This window comes from Microcebus murinus, chromosome 15, assembly GCF_040939455.1.
Source record: "Microcebus murinus isolate Inina chromosome 15, M.murinus_Inina_mat1.0, whole genome shotgun sequence".
Taxonomy (NCBI): Eukaryota; Metazoa; Chordata; class Mammalia; order Primates; family Cheirogaleidae; genus Microcebus; species Microcebus murinus.
Genome location: NC_134118.1, coordinates 17,280,617 through 17,297,611, shown reverse-complemented (window position 1 = coordinate 17,297,611; position 16,995 = coordinate 17,280,617). Strand labels below are relative to the sequence as shown.

General features: G+C 38.5%; 1 protein-coding gene across 1 annotated transcript in view; it reads left to right on the top strand.

The window, feature by feature from the left end:
- Positions 1–16,995, top strand: part of KIF13A (kinesin family member 13A) — a 198,487-nt gene that overhangs the window by 85,081 nt on the left and 96,411 nt on the right. The window contains 1 exon segment of the mRNA XM_020280123.2: positions 12,241–12,301. Coding sequence (XP_020135712.2) covers positions 12,241–12,301 — 61 coding nt within the window.

The following is a 16,995-nucleotide window of genomic DNA, read 5'->3' as shown; positions in this document are numbered from 1 at the left end:
AATATCTGCCACCAATATCTTGTCTTCCTAAGGAGCTACACAGAGAAAAAAGAAAATTTCTTCCTCCTTTTTCCATTTTCTTCTTTCATCCCTCAAGATTTGTTGAGTACCTTTCCCGTGTCTCAAGTTAGCTCTACAGAGCTGGAAGAGATTTTTGAACTCCAACCATTCAAATCCTCTTATATTAAACCAAGGAGAGCCAGGTGTGGTGGCTCATGCCTATAATCCTAGCACTTTTGGAGGGTGAGCAGGAGAATTGCTTGAGGCCAGGAGTTCAAGACCTGCCTGGGCAACATAATGAGACCCCCAACTATACAAAAAATTAAAAAATTAACTGGCTGTGGTGGCATGTGCCTGTAGTCCCAGCCATTTGGGAGGCTGAGACGGGAGGATGGCTTGAGTCTAGGAGTTCAAGGTACAGTGAGCTATGATCCTGCTACTGCCCTTCAGCCTGGGTGACAGAGTGAGATCCTGTTACAAATAAATAAGTCAAACGAGACTAATGCTTAAGATATGAATTGGCCAGAACCATCCAGTGGGAGAGCTTGGCTCCAGTCTAGATCTCCTGATTGTCAGTCAGGGATAGTCTAGTACACAGTTGGCCTTCTGTATCTGTGGCTTCCACATCTTCAAACTCAACCAACCATGAGACAAAAATATTTGGAAAAATATATATAACAGTAAAAAATAATACCCACAAAAATACAGTATAGCCACGATTTACATAGCATTTATATCGTGTTAGGTATTATATATAATCTAGAGATGTGTGTAGGTTGTGTGTGAATACTATGCCATTTTATGTAAAGGACTTGAGCATCTGTGGATTGTGGTATCTGTGGGAGTTCCTGGAACCAATCTCCAGAGGATTCTGATGACTGTATTTATTGTGACACCACGTGATTGTGAAGGAGTTATTCTATTTGTTGGGGTTTATGTGGCAAGATAGGAGGAAAGAGTAAGAAGGAAGGATTTGAGGGAAAATGTAAATAACTGCAAAATGACCTTGTTTAGGATCTTAATCCTTTTTTACTCAGTTTGCTCCTTTTAAAATCATTATTGCGTTTAATATTTTATAACATGGTTTATTTGATTAATTCAATCTTGTGAATTAAATTCACTTTCAGTGTTTTCTATTTTATTAATATTTACGAGTGAGGTTAGGAACTATTGGATTTCAAGGAGTTTGATCCTGGTTCTGTGTATGTAAATTTGCTGGCGTAATAGTGAGTGGGAGAAATTGACTACATTACAGCAAAATAAAATTGTTACTTTTGGAAGGCTGAATCTTTAAAAGAACCACACTGATGTATACCAAAACCTTGGCTTTACAAAAAAATTGCTTAGAAAAAAGGAGAGGGAAACTTTATTATATATAGCTTATGCCATCTGAAGTGAGGTTTGTTTTTTTTTTCTTTTGAGACAGAGTCTCGCTTTGTTGCCCAGGCTAGAGTGAGTACCGTGGCATCAGCCTAGCTCACAGCAACCTCAAACTCCTGGGCTCAAGCGATCCTCCTGCTTCAGCCTCCCGAGTAGCTGGGACTACAGGCCTGCGCCACCATGCCCAGCTAATTTTTTCTATATATATATTAGTTGGCCAATTAATTTGTTTCTATTTATAGTAGAGACGGTGTCTCGCTCTTGCTCAGGCTGGTTGCGAACTCCTGAGCTCGAGCTATCTGCCTGCTTCCACCTTCCAGAGTGCTAGGATTACAGGCGCGAGCCACCGTGCCTGGCCAGAAGTGAGGTTTTATTTAGTCTCATACAGTGTATGACTGCCATCGTTTTCTGTTGCCTCTGCCATTTTGCTGCTGTGAATTTCTGAAAACTAAGCATTGGGTCTCACATGAGATAAGCTCTAGACCTGCACTGCTCAGTACAGTAGACATCTAGCCATGTGTGGCTTCTGAGCCTGTGATATGTGGCTGGTGTAGCTAACACACACCAGATTTCAGAGACTTAGTACAAGAAAAAAAAGAATATGAGATAAATATTTTGAATATATTTGGTTAAATAAAAACATATTATTAAATTATTTCATCTTTCTTTTTGCTTTTTAAATATATCTACAAAAACATTTTAAATGACCTATATGGTTTGCATTATATTCCTGTTGGACAGCTCTGTTTCAAACCAAATGAATGGTTGGGTACGCCATGTCTTTCAGCATCCTTCCCAAGGCGTTTGCTTATTTCCTTACCCAGTTAAACGCAGCACTCCTACCATCATCTTCTACACTTCTGCCTTTATATCTGGGTCCAAGAGTATTGCAGCGGCATGAACTTAATGTCAGCATAACCTTCTTGCTGTGCATTTTTCCTAGGAATTGTTTTTACTTATCCTTTCAAAGTTCATTAATTAGGCAAGCATTAAATGACAGTTTTTTGTAAAAAGTATCATGTGAGGAGTTTATGGGACTTAAGAGGTAATTAAACTAGTGATTCCTGCTCTCTAGAATTTATAATGTGATGGGGAAGATTAAACATATACTGTAATCTAAGTAATAGAAAATAGATTACAATAAACATCAGCATTCACTACTTCAGTACTTTATGCCTTCAGAGGAAGAAGGGCTTCATAGCTAAACGTGGAGCTTCAGGAAGGATTTCAAGTATGGGTAGGGTTTCAGAAAGCAGAATCAAGATGTATGTGAGGGAGACAAACTAGAAAGTAATTGACGCGATAGGAGATAATGGGTTGCACGCTCTGGTTAGAGTGTAGAGTATATGAAAAGAAGTTGTATATTAAAAAACTGGGGAAATGTGTAGCTTATAGAGGGTTGGGAATCTGACCTTAATCTGGTTAGCTATGAAGATCATTTAGGATTTTTGCGCAGAAAGGTTACATGATCAGAACTGTATGTGCAAGTAACTCATCTGTCTGCAGTGTACAGGATAATTGGCTAGTATAGAACATAGAGTGGATAACAACTTAGGTTCATTTTATGATTACCAATTTGTGTATTAGTCTGCTTATGCTAGATGATACAGCAGTAACAACCTGAAATGTTCAATGGCTTGAAACAACAAAAGTTTACTTTTCTGCTGTTGCATGCCAGCTGAGGTCGATAATAACTCTGCATCACGTGACTTCAATCTGAGCTCCAATGTGCAGGCACAGCCCCTGTCTGCAACTTGCTAATACCATGGCAGGGTGAGGAGAGGAAAAAAAGAGAACCATACAGTGGCTTCTTAAAGTAGATGCCCTGAATTGGCATACATCACTTTGTTGGCCATTTAATTGGCCAAAGGAAGTCACACACCCAAGCCTGAAATCAGTAGGGCCAGAAATCAGTATTCCTCCTGCTGGAGGCACTGCAGGTCATGTGGCAGTAGGCAGGGATGTATAATCCTCTTGCAGGGAGGGCAGCGAGTCATTTGGAGCAGTAATACAATATACCACACTTTGTCATTCTAAATCACATTTCTAAAAATTGCCCAAGGTTTTATTCTTTTTTAAACAAACCAACAAAAAAAACCCTGAGACATGTAGCACTGTATGTTTCTACCTTGAAATTTCTACGAACTGTATCCCTTTGCCCTTTCCGTCTGCCTGGCTTTGTTCAGACCAGATATTCCCACTGTAACCCTGTGCCTTTAGATGCATACGGTGCAGCCTGCAGAGTACCAGGTTGTGTGGATTATAGGCCCCCAAGAGAAAAAGATACCTGTCTCCCTTGTCTCTTGGCGCGGATCCATCTCCCTGTCCAGAACACCGAAAGCCTCTGTACTGGGGAGAGTCTCTTGAATCCCACCCGGCCTGGGTCATCCCCAGCAGAGTGAACTCTCCATCAGCGCTTTCCAGTGCGATTGGACCGAAAGTAATTGTTTGCAATCCTGGGGTGCCTCAGGTCCTTCAGGCTCTGGTGGCCTTGGGCCTTGTAGTCAGCCCAGCTTTCTCCTCTCTCTAGCTAGGTGCACCTGGCATGGTGAGGTCTTTGTCTGAGTGTTCTGAACCAGACCCAGAGTCACTCAAATTTAATGTTCTATTTTTTCCCTTTATTATGAGCAATAATAATCATTTATTAGAGATAGCAGATGGGATCATACAGTACATGCTTAGACATTTGCAACTTATCATTTGGGCTTTTTTAAAAGAAGAGATGTTTGAAAATATCCATATTACCTTTTGACTGTGCTATTGGAGAAGTTACATGGGTGCCTAGGTTTTTTTGTGGGAAAGTAATCAGGGCTTGAAAGAACCTGGAATACCGTAGGTTGTGCATTTGTGACACTCCCACTCTCACCCCTCAGCAACCAGTGAAGAAGATTTTAAAAATGAATGATAAACGATTAAACATGAAACAAGTAGAATATTTGAAAGAGTTAGAATCGAGTTAGTGCTTCATTGCTTATGCACCACTAGTTTGTATGTGTACGGTGTTGAATGGAAGCTCTGTGCCGCTGTAACATTGGTCTGGGTTTTGAGAGGACTACTAAAAACTTCCTGTTTTCAGATTTATTCATTAAATGTATGCAACCATGAATTAGTTCTCCGAAGAGATACCTTCCATGCACCCTTAGAAATTTGAACTGCAGAGTAGTACTTTCCACAGATAGTTGCTTCCTAGAACAGTTTCTGAATTCCCTGAGATCAGGGACAATGCCTTATATCTTGTAGATATCCAGCAGATGCCGGTGACTTTGAATCTTTAAGATATTTTGACATCTTCATAGTCAGGCAGTGTTGACTGTGTAACCCAAGGCATTGTTTGGTATGTGTATGTAGGCATATATAAAAGAAATGATTAATTGCATTGCAAAAAGATAGCAGTTGCTTGACAGATTTTTAAATGGGAAAGTATTTCTGTCAATGGAACTCACCAGTAATAAGGGTGATGGTTCTGGCACTCCTCCTTTGTGCCCAGTAGCAGATATGTTCAAATACAGGCAAGAGTTTATGCTGGCAGAGCTGCTTTTGTAAAAGCAGCAGTAAAGACAGTTCTGTGATCACACAGGCTTTCAGTGCTGGGCTTTCAATTTTTGTCCAGCTTCTCTAAGATGAATGAAGTTTAACTCTTACTTTTTTTTTTTAATGATTCTTCACATCTCTGATATTAGGAAAAAGATGAAAAAGAGAAAAGTGTTCAGACTTGGTATTGAAAGGAAAATTTCAAAATGAAATGAATATAGTACTTTTTTGTATGACTCAGTTCTTATAACATGGTATGATAAAATGTGAACAAATTTGAAATATCTCTTTCACATTAATTGTATTCTTTTAAATAGACAAAGTTGAAAAATAACCACAAAACAAGACATTGGCATGCCAGTATCCCTAAAACTGGAGAAATGGGGGCTTCCAGAGAAATCCTGGGCTCCATTTTCAGAATAGATTGTGGTAAAACAGGCCATTAATGGCAGTTGGGTCTGCAGATGTGAACAGCTACACAAAGCAAAGCAAGTGCACATAGAGAAGACTTTTTTCTCTCAAAGGAAGCTCTTTTGATTTTAGATTTGGGAGCTAGGAAGTAGTGTGTTTCGCATTGATATTTTTGACACAGAACCAAACAGTCTGTAGCAACTCTTCCACTCATGGCCATTTTTGCCTTTTCACTTTTCTCTCTTTATTTAATTTAGCAAATACTGAGTACCTGCCTACTATGTCCTGTACCTATACTATAGGGAATAAAGAAATGAATTTGTACCAGGCGTGATGGCTCATGTCTGTTTTCCCAACAACTTGGGAGGTTGAGGTGGGAGGGTCACTTGAGCCCAGGAGTTTGAGGTTACAGTGAGCTATGGTCATGCCACTGCACTCCAGCCTGGGTGACACAGCGAGACCCTGTCTCTGAAAAAAGAAAAGAAATAGCACAGTCCCTGGCTCAGAATATTGTTGGCAATAGCTGCCATATACTCAGTTATACTGTGTGCCAACATTATATTGGTAGGTATTTTGCTTAAGTTCCCACAATCCTAACTTAATGTAAAATGTGCAGTTATTTTGGTGGATGAGTGTGTATTGGGGGGGGGGGCGCGGAGTGGCTAGCTAAGACCTGAGAGGAGGGAATGATTGCAGAGGGAAGTCAGGAAACATTGAAGGAGGTAACATTGGGCAGGTTTTGAAGAGTGACTTGTAGCTCACTGGCAGGGAGGTGAGGTGAGGAGCAGGAGGGCATTAAGGAAGAAATATAAGGTCCCCTTATATTTCTACATTCCTGTCTCTTCTTTTTTCCCCCGGACGTCTCACTGTGCACAGTACACCCAGAGGATTTCTTAGGCATTGATGGAGGCTCTTAGAGCTGACAAGGTGGCTGACCATTGCCATAATGTACAGATGAATAAGTGGGCTTGCTCCTGTCTTTTCGGGAAAGGATAGAGAATCCCGTAAACATACAGATAGTGTCTTAGGGCACCACCTGTCATATCATTACAATTGAAGTGAAAATGGAGGCTTTGACAAAGTACTGTTACGCTGTTTGTTGTACTACTGGCTGTGCCGCCGGAGGATTTATACTCACTGGTCTGCACTATTCCAAGCAGCCATAATACATGGAAACACAGATTTGCGGGCGTGTTTAATTAAGAGGGATGCACCAGGAAGTTGCTTTAAAACATAAATTGTCAGAGTCTTTTGTTTTGGTAATGAAAACATTAGGAAAACTAAGGTATTGTCCTCTAAGAATTAATAATGTAACAGAACACAGGAAATCATATACCATGTTTCCCCAAAAATAAGACCTACCCATAAAATAAGCCCTAGAAGGATTTCTAAGCATTTGCGCAATGTAAGCCCTGCCTGGAAAATAAGTCCTAGTGATGGGCGTGGCTACGCAGCGTGTCTGCACATCCCATGCATTTTGTTGTGGAGAGGTAAAGAAGACGAGCAGCCCTTCTCATCTGCCCCATTGTGACAGCTACTATCCCAGAGGTGACCGGAAAGGTGCGAGCAGCCCCACCAACAAGGTCGGCTCCCCCTGTCAGGTCCCGGCCATCCTATGTGTGCTGCAAGCTGAGGCTTTGAGAGGAAAATAACACATGCCCTGAAAATAAGCCCTAGGGTGTCTTCTTGAGGAAAAATAAATATAAGACCCTGTCTTATTTTCAGGGAAACACGTTATAAACAGGTGTATCTGATTAGACAGGTGTGGAATTCAGAGTAATGAGTAGTATCCTTAAAGGTTTCATAAAGGAGTGACATTTGAGGTGACACTGAAAGATTTTAATAGAAATCGAAAGAGGCTAGGTGTTGGCTCACTTTGCAAAAATCTGATGTGTATGTCCAGAAAGATTTATTTGCATAAAATTAAATTATCTTGACATTATAAGTATTAGATTCATCACTTTCTGCCTGGGGAGGGTGTGTGAGGGGTAGTAAAATGATTTTGGAAAAATATATGCACTTTTTTCCAGAATAATTATTTTATAGTCTATCTTTTTAACTAGATTGTAAGTAGCTAGAGGACAGAAAACATGCCCGATATGTATTTGAGTTCCCTATAGGACCTAAAACTGAAAAAGGTGGCAAGTGAGCATTAGCTGATTGCTTTTTGGATTAAACATTTTACAGGTGAACATACTAATGAAAGCACACAACTACAGAGGGTAAACGAAGGGATACAGCGGTAAATGCAATTGAAAGTACCTTTAATTGAAAGTACCATAGGTTTTTATGGATCAGAAAAACAATTACAGATTATATTTCTTAAAACATTGATCCTTCCAGTTCTCTAAGGAATATAGAAGAATACTTCCTTCATTTTTTTTTTTTAACTGTAAATTGAACATTGCTGAAATGGCGTCAGAGATAGGACTTTTAGATCTAAGAGTGGAGTTTGCCTATGCTGTATGCTACTCATAAGTCCTGGAACTCCGTTACCTCAGAATATATATCACTCAACACATTTGCCTTATTAAAAACAGCTTCAGTAACTTTACTAGATGTTGAGTGGTTCACAAAAATGCAAAGCTAACATTTTTAAGAGACTGATGAAGGTGGAACAGATGTACAGCAAGCTGCAGGGAATTAAACGCTGGTATGAGTTTGACATCTAAGAGGAAGGAGTGGGATTCTGAGAAGGTAGGAGTCAAATTTTGTTGAAAACAATGAAGACAATGGCTTTCAGATTTTAAAATTGCCTAGAGACCATCTGCACTTTTGCCTCTTTTTCTGGTTGAAAAGGTATGAATACCTTTACCAAAAAAATGTTCTCCCAATGGTGATAGGCATTGATAAAATATAAAATTTATACTTGGTTTCTGTTTTCATTTTTTTACTCACTTGTATGCATTTAAGAAGTCCTGTGTCTCCCACACTCCCGCTAAGATACTAGTGACTTCATGAATAGATGAAATAAGCATTTAGGAATTTTAATGGAATTAGTTAGAAGTCTTAAATAACATTTCTCTAATATGGTGTGGTGGCTTTGGGAAAAAATGATTTCTTTTTGTTCATAGTGGTCAGTTTCCAGGGAATAAGTCTAAAAAATTGGTTCTCTTCCTTTGAAATGTCAATGGATTTTTATTGGAAATTCAAAACTATTATTAGACCTAAAAAATCATGTATCTTTTTGTAACAAACCTTGTATTATTCAATTATAATTACATTTTGGTCATGAAAAGAAGAATAATAGTTTATAAATAGTTTGTAGTGCTAACAAGAGATTGCAAGGAAAATGATCAGACTACCTATGACAAAGAAATTATTTTATTTTATTTATTTTTGGAGAGAGAGTTTTACTGTGTTGCTCCAGCTGGAATACAGTGGTGTCATCATAGCTTGCTGCAACCTCAAATTCCTGGACTCAAGTGATCCTCCTGCCTCAGCCTCCCCAGTAGCTGGGACTACTGTACCCAGCTAATTTTTTTTATTTTTAGTAGAGATGAGGTCTTGCTCTTCTTCAGGCTGGTCAAACTCCTGAGCTCAAGTGATTCTCCCACCTTTGCCTCCCAGAGTGCTAGGATTGCAGGCATGAGCAATCGTGCCTGGCCCAAAGAAATTATTTTAAACATCTTTAAAACTGCCTTAGTAATAGTCATAACAAATTTTTCTAATGACAGTCAAGCAGGTAATTGTTCTAATTTCTGTGCAGACTGCAAATTGTACATGATGTGAACCGTGCTTGTTTATGCACCTGAACCGTGGAATAATGGTGAAAAGGGGACCCCAGTATTCATTTAGGGACCAGATCCGGATTTGACCATTGACGGAACCAAGTTCCCCCAAAACATGCATGTGGAAATAATGAAACAGCTAAAAAATATATTCTGCAATTGAACCTCTGCTTATTCATAACAGTTCTCACATCCATTCCATGCTCTTGTCTGCATTCCAACTCCTTCCCCAGGTAATATGTTTATTAATTGAAAAAATATATGTACAGTGGCTTCCCTGGACAAGGTCCTGAACCAGGCACTGAGTGCATGGAACATAGTCCCTGCTGCCAAGGAGCTCACCATTTAGAGTTGGAAGTAAGACCCACACAGAGGAACTGAGGCATAAAACAGAACCACATGTGAATAGTGCCATGGGAGCTACAAAGTGCTGCAGAATTTCATAGAAGGGCAAGGGGACTGGGAATCACTTCTAGCTGATATTAAAGAGAAAAAAGTAACAAGAATTTTTCTGTTCACTTGGTTCGAGTTTTAGGGAAATCACTCAGATTCCTGGTCTTTCTTCCTAGTAAATGTTTAGTAATATAATATCCTGTACTCCATGACTGGTTTGAGGGATCACCATTCTAAAATGCCTGTGATCAAAGATTGTGAAATTCAAGACATAATGCAATTCAAGGGGAGGCCGGTATTTGGCAAGCAAAGAACAGTTGTATCTGTCAGTACTGTCAGGGCCCTTTCCTCTATGGGGTTTTAATATTTGTCTGAATTTTGGGGGGTAAATGCTTGATGAAAAATTTTTTTCACATTTCTTTTTATTAGCACAACAACTTTAAATGATTAACTCTTTCATTGTTAGAAATGGAAATTGTCACAGAATTTGGAATGATTCTTACTGACAGGTAGACTCTTAATTTGGGGTGGATTTCATTTTATTTCAAGGAGTGTTACTGTGAATATAAATCTCTAGCTTTCTAATCTTGTATGCAGAATAGCAGACTGTTAAAAATAAGTTTGAGATAGGCATGAAAAATTAACAAATAGGAAACAAACGATTATTCTACCATATATAGCAACAATTAAAGAATTCATTGCGTATCCAGAGAACAATAAAGATACTTTTAAAAAATTGGAAAATAGCCTCTGTTGGCTACTTAAAGTAAGGAGAGTTGACTTAGGTCAAAAGGAAAGGAAAATGTCCCAGGAATGAAAGTTAAGTATTGTAAGATACCGTTAAAGGGAGCTTGTGGGATCTCCTTTTCTGGTAATGTTTAAAAACAAGACAGATCTTCATCTCTCAGGAGAAGTGCTGAAGTTTGGTCTTACCCAGAGGCAGGAAGATTAACTGAATTACACCTGTGTGGTCCCTCATGTCATTGGAAGAGCCTTTGAATGCAGTGAATATTCCACACTCTGTTGGCTGAAACTATTGTTTCATAGCTATTCCTTTGAAACTTGGTTATTATAAGACCAGAGTGAATGTTTGTGTATGTAACAAAATTGAATTTGTAAGTAAGGTGCATTGTATATACCAGAGTCAATTTAAAAAACATTAAAAAGTATGTATGGTGCTGAAACCGTTCAGAGCATAACTTGGTCTTGATGTAAAAGGTCCTCCTTCCTTGAAAGGTCTCAATGGCATTAATCAGTCAATAAATACTTATAAAGCAACTACTGTGAACATTTCAGGCTTCAAAGATGAATTAGATACAGTTCCTGCCTTCAAGAAATTTATTCTACAAGTGGAGATAAAACATACACACAGATCATATGCATGATAAGTGAAAAATAGAATAATATGGATAGGAGCCATAAAAAAGGGTTAAACAGTGTTGTGAAAATTCCAAGAAGGGAAAGATAATTCCTTTGGATTTAAGCAAGGAATGCTTCCTGGGAAGAAAATGTATTGAACTGGGTCTTAAGGAGTATGAAGTATTCTGAAGGGTGGTAGGAAGAGGAGAACAAGAACAAAGGTGAAATTGTACCTAGTAATTCTGAGGTAAGGACAAGTTATGCCAGAGCATGAGGAACTTGGGGGAAATAGACTGCAAAGGGTCTCACTGGGGCCATTCTCAAATGCCAGGCCAGAGAGCATGGGTTCCATTTGCCCAGTGCTTAAGATTCCTTGGAAATGATTAAGCATTAAAGGACTCCTGTCCATGGGAGGTTTGTAATTTGCTATTTGGACGGCAAGAGAGAAAAAAGGCAATAGCAAAGAACCCAGGAAAGTAGCTGCTGTCCTCTGGGCCAGAATTTGCTAAGGGTTATAGTGAGAAATAGTAGTTTCAAAGCATGTTGTTAGGGTACTCAAAAAAGAAGTGTCCTCATCAAAATTAATTAGGGAAATAAACAAAGAAATGGGTTTCTTTACTGGAGGACTTTTCAGAGCCTTTAATATTGAGAATTGCATTGAGAATCTCAAATACGGTAAAGTGTGCACCATTTCCAACATGATTTAATCATTTTTTCGTGGACTAGTTCAGGAGTCTACTGTTCCTTGGAGCATAGTTTAGAGAACATTGCTCTATGCATTTGATAATAAATGGGTTAGATGGGAGTCCTTATGGAGGAAGCATAAGCCATTCCTGGTATATAGTAGGCATTTAGTAGCTATATGGAAAATTTATGGAAGAGTGAATTATTGATTTAATAACAGTACTTGGCCAGAGATTGCATGCTGAAACAGAAGAGGGAAAGGAGTCCAAGATGGGAATGTAAGGAGTTTTGAACTTCAGATGTTCTAGAAATGATATCATGGAAAGCTAGGAAAAGGAACTGGTTTAAATGAAATGTGATCATTTTCATGTCACCTGAGAAGCTAAGGGAGATCCAGCCAGAAGGTTTCCACGGATGCTGGAACTGTGGCCTTCGAGAGAAGTGGTGGTTTTTGTTTTTTTTTCTCATTAAATATATCTTTTTTTTTTTTTTTTTCAAAATGTGGTTAAGATATCTGGTTATTTGAATTCTGGATGAATGACAGTTTTCATATACAACTCACTCTAATACCTGAAGCTAACCGTAAATTTAGTTTTAAAAAAACCTTCATAGTTAACAAAGCACCAAACCTGTAGCCATTTTTAAAAATCAAACATTAGTGGGTATCCTTCTCTTCCTTTTGATTTTTTTTCAGTCTGATTTACTCATAAGGAGTTAATTTTTAAGTTTAATATTTTATTCTTCTGTTTAGGTATTTGCCTTTGATTATTGCTTTTGGTCCATGGATGAATCTAACACTACGAAATACGCTGGTAAGTTGACTCTCTGCACCTGATAGTTGGACCTCTGGTCTATTCTTCCATTACATCTGTTTTTAATTACTCTAGAGTTTTATTTTTCCCATGTAGTTCACACTGATTCTTTCCAACTCTAGCACATGAGTTTTGAAGTCTGTAAGATTTGGTTTCAGAATCTGTCTCTGCCACTGACTTGCAAAAAACTTGGACAATTTTTTTTTTTTCTTTAACTTCATTAAGCTTCAAGTTCTTGACCTGTTAAGGGGGGAGGGATATTATTATTTTCAGAGATGTTCCAAGGATTCGAGATAATGGGGGAGCGACCACAGTGTGTCAGGGAACCACACCCATTTAGCCATAAATGTTACCTCTTGTGATGATCACTGAAGAAAAGGTGTCATTTGTCATGCCATTCCTTGCCAGTAACTTTCACGTCATTCCCTGGTCTGTTTATATAAGCAAAGCACATGTGGTGTTGGTTTCCAGGGCCTACTGAGGCCCTGAGTGTCCTAAGCAGTCAGTGTTCATATGAACTAAAATTCCATGTTTCTCAGGGAAATGCTGCCTCCTGGCCCCACGTGTTGCTAGTGTTCTGTCCTTGAGGCATTTTATCTTCACTCCGTCCAACACAAGTGACTGCTGTTTTACTACTTACCATCCTAGGTGAATCTTAGGCCTACTTAGGAGTCAAATGCAATTGCTGTAGATCAAGAAGCATTTGGCTTAGTGGAGGAAGTCTTTGGATCCTTCCCTTCTGATTGTGTCCCCCATTTTCTTAGATATTTCATCCTTTTTTAAATTTATTTTTTTAATTGACAAGTAAATGTTGTGTATACTTACCATGTACAACATGATTTTTGAAATATGTATACAGTATGGAATGGCGATGGCTACATCTAATTAATATATGCATTACCTCACTTATTTTTTTGTGGTGAGAACCCTTAAAATCTACTTTTAATAATCTTCAACAATACAATACATTATTATTAACTATAGTCATGCTGTACAATAGATCTCTTGAACTGTATATTTCATCTAGTTATTTCTACTTATAAGAGTGTCAGCTGAATGACTTTCTCATTTAGTTAAAAACAAAAACAAAAATGAAGAGAGGAGGATGTAGGTCATGGAAGATTGGGAGGTAAAAGGAAGTTAACTTGCTTATAGGGAATCTTTTGTTTATTGACAGCTTTTTCCTTGCCATATAAAGCAAATTTGTTGAGAAATTGATATATAATTTTTTTTTTTTTTTTTTTTTTTTTTGAGACAGAGTCTCGCTTTGTTGCCCAGGCTAGAGTGAGTGCCATGGCGTCAGCCTAGCTCACAGCAACCTCAAACTCCTGGGCTCGAGTGATCCTTCTGCCTCAGCCTCCCGAGTAGCTGGGACTACAGGCATGCGCCACCATGCCCGGCTAATTTTATATATATATATATCAGTTGGCCAATTAATTTCTTTCTATTTATAGTAGAGACGGGGTCTCGCTCTTGCTCAGGCTGGTTTTGAACTCCTGACCTTGAGCAATCCGCCCGCCTCGGCCTCCCAAGAGCTAGGATTACAGGCGTGAGCCACAGCGCCCGGCCTGATATATAATTTTTTAAAAAGCTAATTTTAAACTAGGAGAATTCCTTTAGTTGCTCAGATTGGGTGAATTAGCATTTCTAAACATCATTCCTGCAACTTCAATGTATTTTATTAAAGTGAATAAGTAGTTCATAATGTTTGTTGTAATTAATTTGTCTTCTTATCAGCCCTTTGGGACTTCATATAATAAATTCTACAATCTGGAACAGTCTGTCTTTATTGTTAGTACTATATTGTATTTTTATGCAGGGTGTGTGCTTTTAGATTTAAATCAACAACAAAAGTAAAACATTTCCTACAGTTGGAGAGACAAATAGGGACAAATGCTATGCCTATACAAAGCCCAGTTTCTTCCTTGTTCAGTTGATGTTATTCAAGATGCAACCAGATACATCTTCTTGAACTGACACTCTTCCCATGTAATTCCCAAATACTTTCCAGTACTCCTCATTACCTACTAGATAAAATCTGTCCTCCTTGGACTACATTTAAGGTCCTTTTTTATATAGACCCAGTCTTCCTTCCCACCTTCTGTTCTGGGACTCCCTCACTACCCATTCTGTGCTTTAGCCTACTGTCTGTTGTTGGTTCCTCTCATATAACCCAGGAAGCCAGAGAGTGTCAGAATAATTTTTAAGTATTCATGAAACCCTACTGTGTGTGCAGCCCAGGGAGGCCTTGAGGAATCCAAAAATAAGTTAGGAAGCAAAAGAAATGCATGCATATCAAACAACATCTGAGGTAATATTTAAGCTCTAAATTTTACAAGTTTGGAGTGTTAGAGAAAAACCCAGGTAGAGACAAAATCTGGAAAGGCTGAAATTGTCAGGGAAGACATCATAGAGGAAGATGGGACTAAAACTGAACGTAAAAGTTAAGGATGGGGGGGAAAAATAAGTATTTGAGGTCATGCATATGTTAAATAGCCTGATTGAGCCATTCTGTAATGTATACATATGTCAAAACATGATGTTGTATACAATAAATATATTAATATATAATTTTTACTTGTCAATTAAAGAAAACGTTAAGCATAGGGTTCAGTCCAAGGGGAGCCTAGCAGGCATCCAGACAAGAGGAGGGAGCGTGGTGTCTAGGAGAGCACCTGGACTTTGATGTCACACCTGGGTTTGAATCTCAGGGTCTCTACTTTGATTCTCTTGGTCAGTTTCTTTAATTTCTCTGAGCTACAGTTTCTTTTCTGCAAAATGGAAATGGTAATACCAACGTCATATGGTTGTTGTAAGGGTTAAATATAGTTCACTTTATGGGCCGATTAATGGAAGGTGCCCAATATGATACTTCATTGGACTTTTCTGGAAGGTAACGTGCAGAAGCACGGTGGTAGGACTGGTCTGAGCAAGAGGTGTGTCTTAGGGGGACACCGTGGGAGACCTGTTTGTATGTGTCAAGTGAGGCCAGATGATAGGAAATTCTAAAAGCTGAACTAAGCAGTTTAGACTGATATGGTAAAAAAAAAAGGGGGGGGTATTGGAGTGATGTGGTTAAAATAAGGCTTAAGGAAGATTATTTTCCTGCTTCTTTTCCATATCCTCTGGAACCCTCCATTATTGCTCACAGAGAACGCTCTAGCCTTCTACAATCTATCATTCACGTCCCTGCATAGAAGACAAACTTTTTTTAACCAGAAAAAAAACTTCATTAAAGCACAGATGATAAAATTTAATTGTGAAATTCAGGGTCTTTGCAGTTCCTCATTATAAATAGTATGTTCAGATATACTTAAAAAAATAAAAATGATTTTTAAACAAACATAGGCTAAAATTTGCTAAATTTTAGGTTGCGTGATCACATTGAATACCATGTTCCAGTTAGCCCTTAAATAGGGTTTTCCTGACTCATAGAGCAATGTCTATTTATAAAATTTTGGGGGAAATTTCTTATTCTTCAAATATCTCCATTATTATACAAATACTGACACACTTGACCTTAGCAAAAAGTAAAATTCTTGGTTACTATTCTGTCAGGTTTTCATCCATTGTAAATAATCTGCCTAGTAAATATGTGACTAGTATATTCATTGATTGGTTTCCATACTAATTTGATTTCCTTTCTCTCCATTAAAAAAAATAGCAATTCTTTCTTAACTGTGAATAGAAGCATGAAGATAGAGGCATTCATTCTCTGGTGGGAAATAGGCAAAATGGAGAAGGGGAAGCACATATTTCCTGAAACCGACCTATTTGTCACACTCGATGAATAATGGCATCATTGATGCTGAATCAGGGCTCTCAAAGAAGCTCTCAAAACTGGGGAGTGGTGGGGACAGAAAGAGAGAAAGATAAGTGCATGGATTGAGAGAGCAAAGAGAAGCAGCAGCTCTGAGTTTCACATGGTGTGTTAAAATGTTAGATTCTCAATGACATTTTGCTATTTATTAAAAGCTCTCAAGCTTTCTGATTAGAAACACCTAATTCTCAAGTAGGAATAATGGCATTGCAGTGGGTTGGTTGCAGCAGTTGAAGAATGTGGGCTCTTAAGTCAGACTGGGTTCACATCCCGGCTCCACCACCTTCTGTCTGCGTATGGCCAGGTGAATTACCGAATCTCACTGTGCTTCTGTTTCATCATTTGATGAATAAGGACAATAATAGTTCTGATTGCGTAGTGTTGATTTGAGGACTAAGTGATCTGTTTGTGTAAGGTACTTAACCCAGGACCTGGCATGTGGGAAGTATTGACTTAATATTTATCATCATTTTCATCATTGTCTCACTGTGATAGTAGTTGGGATAGTAGCATCAGTACTTGGGAAAGGAAATGCATCTCATTGGAATTTATGAGACCTGTTTTTTCCACAAGCTGCTAGACTTTGTGCAAGGTAACCTCTGTGGGTCTCTGTGTCTCATCTGTGAAAAGAAGAGATAGAGCCTGGAATGATCTCAGATCCCCTTAAGCTCTCTGATAAAACATGAATCAGCCATTTCATGTGGCCGTACAGCTGTTCCAGTGGACTTTTCAGAGGCAAATCAAAGGCTTGTTTGTTAAGCCATTTGCATTGCACTGAATCAGCTTTGAGGCATTTTACATTTTAAATATATAATCTCTTCCTCTTATTACCTAGGTAGTTGTAATAACATTTGTCTGGCAGATAATTTTGAGT